This window comes from Xyrauchen texanus, chromosome 22 (assembly GCF_025860055.1).
Source record: "Xyrauchen texanus isolate HMW12.3.18 chromosome 22, RBS_HiC_50CHRs, whole genome shotgun sequence".
Lineage (NCBI taxonomy): Eukaryota > Metazoa > Chordata > Actinopteri > Cypriniformes > Catostomidae > Xyrauchen > Xyrauchen texanus.
The window spans coordinates 3,033,383-3,041,879 of NC_068297.1; the positions used below are offsets into that span (position 1 = coordinate 3,033,383).

At 36.5% G+C, this 8,497-nt stretch overlaps 1 protein-coding gene across 1 annotated transcript; it reads right to left on the bottom strand.

The window, feature by feature from the left end:
* Window positions 1-902: 902 nt before the first annotated feature.
* LOC127662445 (tyrosine-protein kinase Src42A-like) lies at window positions 903-8,487 on the bottom strand. The gene is made up of 9 exons (XM_052153616.1): window positions 8,093-8,487; window positions 5,801-5,922; window positions 5,546-5,712; window positions 5,163-5,322; window positions 4,120-4,272; window positions 3,946-4,001; window positions 2,858-3,008; window positions 1,489-1,620; window positions 903-1,396 (listed from the first exon to the last, which is right to left on the bottom strand). Exons 1-9 carry the CDS (start codon window positions 8,380-8,382, stop codon window positions 1,203-1,205), a joined length of 1,425 nt encoding a protein of 474 aa, XP_052009576.1. The 5' UTR covers window positions 8,383-8,487; the 3' UTR covers window positions 903-1,202.
* Window positions 8,488-8,497: the final 10 nt, after the last annotated feature.

Below are 8,497 nucleotides of genomic sequence, written 5' to 3' on the forward strand. Positions count from 1 at the left end.
AATACTAGTGTTACATTTATGCATTTGGCACTTTTCTCCAAAGTGACTAACATACTAAATTCATGGTCTACATTATTTTTTTGCGGTTTGTGCGGGAACCAAACTCGTGCACGACCAGTTGAGCTACTGTACAGGAACTAATCATGTGTTTGAGAGATTTATATCACAGTCTGGAAATGGCTGAATCTCACTAAACCTGTCAACAATGTGTTTGAGTCATATGAGAGAAAAAAGAGAAATTGTATTTTTCTAAAAACTTTTAGTTTAACTAATTTTAGGACTATTTAGATTTTTTAGCATTATGACATTATTGTATATAACAGTAAAGCAGATTAGGCAAACAAATGTCATTCTAATATCCGTAATGCAGAAAAATATCAATATGTTATTTAAATGATAAAGTATTGATACATCATGATAGAATTTGTGACTAATTTATGCTGATTTAAATTAAAAAGCACTATATTACAGTATTTTACTGTAATACAGTATATGCCATTTCAATTAGCATATGCTGTATATTTTAGTAATAATAACAATAGTGTATAATTCTTTTAATTTGAATAAATTCATGAAGTATTGTTGAAATTATAAAAAAAAATACTGATGCATCATGATCGAATTTGTGACTGTAATTTATGCTGATTTAAATAAAAAAGCATAGTCTTATTGTATTTTTACTGTAATTATTTCAATAATATATACTGTATGTATTAATAATAATATATAATTATTTTAATTTTAATAAATAAATGCGTAAATAAATGTATCAATAAAGTAGTGATACATCATGATAGTATTTATCTGTAATTTATGCTTATTTAAATACAATCATTGCATTACAAAACATCATTTATTTTGGTAAAAATATTGTACTACAGTAACTGGAATGTAATCCGAAACACGATTGTAAATCTTGGGGATAACAAAAATCTTTAAAGTTAAATATCCAGAAACATGAATTTTGGTGAAGAAATGTGCTTAATTGTCACGAGAATAATGCAAAACATCGTAAAATTCCTTTATTGGATATATTATTATTTTATTAGTTTAGAGGTGTACATGTTTTTGTGAGATTCAACCATTTATAATGTATTTATTTCAGTAGATATTTCCTATACAGTAATCTATGACCTCTTTGAGTTAACTATTTTTGTATTCATGTTACATACAAGCTCAAAAGTGTCTCGTTTTTACAGCATCTACTCCAGTTCAGAAACCGGCTCATGGATGAGATCCATCAGCTTCTTCCTTAGTTCAGTAAAAGTTGGTCTCTCCTCTGGGTTTGACCTCCAGCACAGCAGCATAATGTCATAGAGTGCTTCAGGGCAACCGGGCGGCCGCTCCATCCGCTGTCCTCGCTGAACTGCTCGAATGCACGTTATTTTGGCTTGACCTGAGTTTGGAAGCAAGCGCCGGAGTTAGAAAGGTCAAATGTAATCTTGCGCACAGATTCATGTTGTTCACAGTTCTGATGTGTGTGTTTACCAGGGTATGGGTCATCTCCATACGTGATGATTTCAGTTAAGAGGATCCCGAAAGACCAGACGTCACTCTTGCTTGTGTAGCACTTGTTCTCAAATATCTCAGGAGCCATCCATTTCACAGGAAGCTTAACATCTGCAAGCAGAAGAGAATTACTGTACTTATAAATAACTCAACAATCTTCACACTACCAGTGGAAAGTTTAGATAGACTAAGCTGAATTTACTTTTGAGTCAATCTAAAGATTAAATGACTTACGAATTTCATTTGTGTGATACATTTCCATCAGGGCTGGACTGGTAATCTGGCATACCGGGCATTTTCCCGGTGGGCTGACACACTTTGGGGCCGATCAGGGCTGGACTGGCCATCGGGAGAACTGGGCGGGCCGGTGGGTCGGCCGTGAAATGGGCCGCGATAAGCTAAAATGAGCCGCCGCGTTATGCATGACGGGCAACAAAACGGCGCCGCAATATGCAGAATAGGACAGCGAACACCCCAACAATTTTGGGCCAGTTGCCATGTAAAATCCCGGGCCGATTTAACTTCCCAGTCCAGCCATGATTTCCATCAAACTGAACTGAGTAATCTTTAAATGGTGTAATATACATTTTATGAACTCAGAATATATTTGAAGAATTTAATTAAAGTAACAAGGTGTATGAACTTTTAAAACATACAGTTTGGTAAATGGCAAAGCAATTACATTCGCTTTGGCATTAATTGAACTCATTTAATACTAATCAAAGTTAAGCATATTAAAATAAATCTTGTTTAAATCCTTTTGCCAGGAATCATTTTAATTGCTTGGAATTAGATTTGTAGTTTAATATGAATAAATTGTTACATCAGAATATGTTAAAATGTATCATTTTTCAAATGATGCTTTATAGTAAAAGTGTGCAGAACTTGTTGTTACTTTAAAGAAGCTAAAATATATTTGAAAGATATTTGATCAAGTTTTGATTTTCTATTTTTTATTCCTAAACTTCTATTTGTAATTTCATAGTTTACATGGAAACTCATGAGCAGGGCTGGACTGGGAAGAAAAATTGGCCCGGGATTTTACATGGCAACTGGCCCAAAGTTGTTTGCTGTCCTTTTCTGCATATCACGGTGCCGTTTTGTGGTCCGTACTGCGTAACACGGTGGCTCATTTTAGCTTATCGTGGCCCATTTCACGGCCGACCCACCGGCCCACCCAGTTCTCCCGATGGCCAGTCCGCCCCTGATCGGCCCAAAAGTGCGTCGGCCCACCGGGAAAATGCCTGGTATGCCAGATTACCAATCCAGCCCTGCTCATGAGTAGGTGTATAATGGTATTTCTGTATCTATGCTAAATTGGTGTACATGACCACGTGAAATATCTCACCTGATGAATTTCTTTGGTTTCCAGTGAGACTGAGCTCAGCGAGTCCAAAATCGGCTATTTTGCAGGATTGCATGTCGGTGAGCAGAATGTTATCAGCTCTCAGATCTCTGTGAACTATTTTATTCTCAAGGTAAATCATTCCTTCTGTAATCTGAGTTCAACAAAAGAACAAGGAAATCCAAAATGAGAAGACTTAAAGTTTTGCATGAACTGAAATTAAAGTATAATGGTGGCTCATATGTCTTTAAAACTGCACTATGAACGATTTGCAGGTGAATATCCCCAAGTGATTACAGACAAAGTCCAATTAACCTCAAACCTTAAGATTCATCAGCTCAGAAGAGTCTCATAAACATTGTCACTGTGGCAATATTTACGTGCTACATTCCACGTTTTGCAGTGAAATGTCCAGCAGGGGGCGATAAAAGCGAGTGAAATTGTGTCAAGTGATTTCAAGGCAAATAAACGTGCCTTGAAATGGCGTTGTAATCAGACGAGGTTTTTAATGTGAATATTAGATAGAGGTTTTAATGAGAAAAATGTACCTCCCCAACCTTAAAACTTGGTGATCTAATCAAAGAAGAGGTGAACAAAACAAACATCCTTACCCTTAACCAACACCTAATCCTAACCGATTCAGACCTAAAAGCAAATGCAACATGAAAAGCACATTTTCAGGAGAAATCACGCCATCTCGCGTCACTTCTATGACACTTTTGTCTCACGTGTTACCTTGCATGTTTGGCTGGGCTTGAACCGCAGTCTTCCGAGTTCAAAGTTCAACATGCTATCAAGTGAGTTTCCATGGAAGCTAATCAACAAAATGTGATAACTTGCTCAGATGTCACCGAGCCTGTTATTTTTCAACCCCATTTAGACTTCTCACCATCCAATCAATTACCATTATACCTCGATAAAATCGAGTCCCGTCTGACATTTTATTTTCATGGAAAGAATAGGGAAATAGGTTATATTACGTAAGTAAACTGGGTTGTGAACATGTTGACTATGTTGACTTTTAAAACCATACATTAGTAACATTTCATACATTCTACACCACTGTATCACCTTCAATGAAATCAAGTTACCTGGACAGCAAAATCCATCAGAAGTGAAAACTCTAGATCTTGTTTCTCTTTGTGGCCTGGGAAAGTTAAACGAAAGCAAATCCAAGCTGTTTATTAAAGTAAAGGTATCTGTGATGTTTAATACTTGGAGGTATGTCTAGATTCATATTTTACTGTTAGTATTGCTTCACTTACTGAAGAGAAATGTCTTTAAACTGCCATTTTTCATGAGCTCTGTGATTATCCAGATGGGTTCGTCAATGGTACAGACACCGTAGAGCTTCAACAAGCGCTCGTGACACAGTTTGTTCATGATTTCAATCTCTGTTCTGATGTCTGGACTGCTGACTGCAAGTGGCCCAGAAAGTACAGCAAATGTTAAACGAAATAACATTTACATTTATGCATTTGGCAGACGCTTTTATCCAAAGCGACTTACAGTGCACTTATTACAGGGACAATCCCCCCGGAGCAACCTGGAGTTAAGCGCCTTGCTCAAGGACACAATGGTGGTGGCTGTGGGGGTCGAACCAGCAACCTTATGATTACCAGTTATGTGCTTTAGCCAACTACGCCACCACCACTCCGAGATTACAAGAGATTATTTTATCATAATCCAGCAAGATCTATAAATGCATATTACCATTTTGTTTGAGTTTGAATTGTAAGAAGGGATTATTCTCTATGACAATGGCTCTCAACTGGCGGGTCACGATTCAGGACCCTTAAATGGGTCACATGTCTGTACTGATAGGGTCACAGGCAGGACAAATCCATGCAAAGCGCCAAATTATATCATTCAACTAACCATATAACCATGCATTTAGGATAGCGAAACATATAATACATTTTTAAAAGCGAGGAGTAAACATTCCCCCAGTTGTTTGTTGTTGGCTTAAAAGGTGAAGTGTCCAGTCAAACTCTGCAGTATTTTGGCAATTGGTAGGGTCTAGACAACTGAGGCAGATGTCAACATGGACAGGTTGTGCTACGTGTCCTCGTTCTCGAAAACCATAAAGAAAACTATGCAGGCCAAAAGAACGTAATGCCCAAAATGAGGGTTCAGTGGCGTATTATTGGGCTTATGTAGTCTTTGGTAATATACAGTAAATAAATATTTTATTGGTTGGCTTTTGTACGATACACAGCTTTGGGATGCTACATGGTGACCAATGTAAGGTCCTGAAGTAAAACCAGTAGAGAACCAATGTTCTAAGGTGATACACTGGACTTGTTACCTTTAAACTCTTTGATAGCCACATCTGTTGTGTTGTTCCAACGCCCTTGCCACACCTCTGCAAACTCTCCGCAGCCTAGTTTCTTGATTTTGGACAGTAAACTTCTCTCTATTTCCCATTTTGAATAAAATGACAGGGTGGAGGGAGCTGGCTGGTCCAACTGGGGGTTTATGGACAGATTGGAAAAAATGTTTGGAGCAGTGGAAAACGTTGTGTTTTTCCACCATCGGACCGAACGGTTCTGAGAATGGTTGCTTTCAATGTGCTTTCAATGGTGCAGTTCCGCAACGAGAGCTCAATGGTTCTCATTGGACCAGTGGTGGAAAAACAGCCCCTTAAATTTAATTTGCTTATGGGTTGCAAATGCATTGAATAATACTAACCTTCACACATGGTTCATTAAGCTTCGCACAGAGTCGGCCCTCGTGTTCAGAATAAAATTTTACCAACTCAGACAAGGTTTTGAAGGTTGTATGATGAACAAGGAAAAACATCTTCTCCAATTCTGTCTGCTTAATCCTGTAATGACTCGCATGAGGGCCATTTCTCACTTTAAAAGAAACAATATTTATTTAAAGCCCTGAGGCTACAGAACAAAAGCTCATTAGCCACTATGAGCACATGGCATTGAGAAGTACCTGATAGGTAATAGTTGTTCTTTTCTTCACACTTCCATATGAGGAACGCACCCTCGTCGTTCTCTGGTCTCAGCAGACATCTCTTGGCTTCAATACGGGTTTTAACTTTTTCAAAATACCATCTAAAAAACCAAAATTGAAACGGATTATTCCATTCATTTTCCTTTATGCCCATGTTGTATGCTGTACTGTTATTGTATACGCTTGAAATATTACTAAATATTTCAATACATCACTAAATACCAAAAGCAAAGATTTTAATGGTCAAATCTCAAATCTCAAGGTCTTATTTCACCCCTAAATAAACAGGGGGGAAACAGCTAATATATCTATATTGTGTGTAAAAAAATAAATAAGCCTATTTTTGGACCATTTATCTAACTTTGCATTACTACATTTACATTTATGCATTTGGCAGATGCTTTTATCCAAAGCGACTTACAGTGCACTTATTACAGGGACAATCCCCCCCGGAGCAACCTGGAGTTAAGTGTCTTGCTCAAGGACACAATGGTGGTGACTGTGGGGATCAAACCAGCAACCTTCTGAGTACCAGATTACCAGTTATGTGCTTTAGACCACTACACCACCACCACTCACATACTATAATATTAAATAAATGTCATTTTCATAACTGTCATAATGCAGTGATGAAACTAATCCTACATTTTTATTAAAAACAGTATAAAGTTAATAACAGTACATCAAAATGTTAATGCTAATGCTAGTGCATATTTCACACAAAAAAAGAAATAAAATAAATAAATGAAGGAATTATATTTTGTAAAGAAAATTAGGCCTATTGTCATGACCACTAACAATTGTGACGTCACAATTATTTAACGACAATTTCTTTTCAAAATTCTGATTACTGTAATGAAAAATAAAATCGTAAAAAAAAAAAAAAATTTGTGTTTAAATGTCACAATGATTTTTTTATTTATTTTTTTATGACCCTAAAAGGGCATCATATTCTTTATTTAATTTTTTTGTATTGATTTTGGGATGAAATATGACCTGTAAACTGTCAAAAAAATTTTAAAAAAAAATCAATTGACCAACTTAAGAAGGAATATTTCAGGTTGAATACAAATTAAGCCTTTGTGGTATAATGTTATAATTACCACAAAACATTTTTTTTTTAATGATTAAATTGGGTCATGGTGAGGCACTTGCAATGGAAGTCAATGTGGGACCAATCCATAAACAATAAAATACTCACTGTTTCAAAGGTATGGCCAAACAACATAAACAAGATGTGTTAACATGATTTTAGTGTGACAAAATCACTTATTAATCTTTTCATGGCAGCTATGTTGCCATGACGATGTAACACCGTAAACCCTAAAACATCTAAAGAACAACTTTACAGCTCAAAGAATACTCAAGATTAAACAGAAGAATTAATGTAAGTGATTTTATTTTATTTAGTTGATTTTAGTTTAATGATTTTAGTTTTAAATAAAATCAACGTGGCTTTACAAATAATTTCAACTAATTATTTTTTAATCTAGTCATTAACTAATGTAAAATAATGAGTTGAAATTATTTGTAAAGCCATGTTGATTCTACTTAAAACTTCAAGGCAGCGATTACATAAACTTACATTTTTGAAATAGATAGATTTAGTGTGTTTGTGTGTGTGTGTGTGTGTGTGTGTGTGTGTGTGTGTGGGCTTGTTTATGTGGTTTATGAGAACATTTTTTTAGGTTACAAATTAGTAATTACAAGGGTATTATGCTATAAATGTGGTTTATGAGGACATTTCTATTGTCCCCATATTTCAAATCGCTTAAAAATCCTACTAAACAATGTTTTATTGAAAATGTAAAAATGCAGAAGGTTTTCTGTGAGGGTTAGGTTTAGGGGTAGGGTTAGGGTTAGGGTATAGAATCTATAGTTTGTACAGAATAAAAATCATTATGTCTATGGAGAGTCCTCATAAGGATAGCTGCACCAACATGTGTGTGTGTGTGTGTGTGTGTGTGTGTGTGTGTGTGTGTGTGTGTGTGTGTGTGTGTGTGTGTGTGTGTGTGTGTGTGTGTGTGTGTGTGTGTGTGAATTCACCATAAAAGCTTCTATAACAATTCCAATGTGTCATCTCTACAGAAAAACACGAATTAGTAACAGTGACAGCAGCAGCTGGAGCAAAACTAGAACTTGTGAAACAGGTATGGCAGCATATCCGTTTCATTTAGGGCAAACAATCAAAACATTAGTGTTATTACTCCTTTACATAACAGTATGCATGGACACAATATTTTTGCAATCAAAATAATTTTAAGAACTTACAACTCGGCCTCTACGCTACTCCAAGGTTTGACGAAGTCTTTAGGCACATAGCCCTTCTCTTGAGCTAAGGTTGTGGATCTTTCACCTTTTGCTGGGTGTCTCCTGACATATAACCAGGATTCAGTCTCTAATAGTACCTCCAGAAAATCTCCTTTCTTCAGATTAAGGTCCTGCGGCGTGCGAGATTCATAGTTGTAGATTGACTTGAGGAAGCCACTTTTGCCGTTCAGTGATGGCTCTTTTGTGCAGCATGGGCAGCAACATTTACAGGTACACAAATAATTCCCCATGTTCTGCAATCAAATCTACTCATCGTGCGTTTACAAAAGCAGACTGATAGAAGAATGGCACGACCAGCTCACAACACTGCAAACTCACGCTGCCGGACTGGTTCCCATGAGTTAC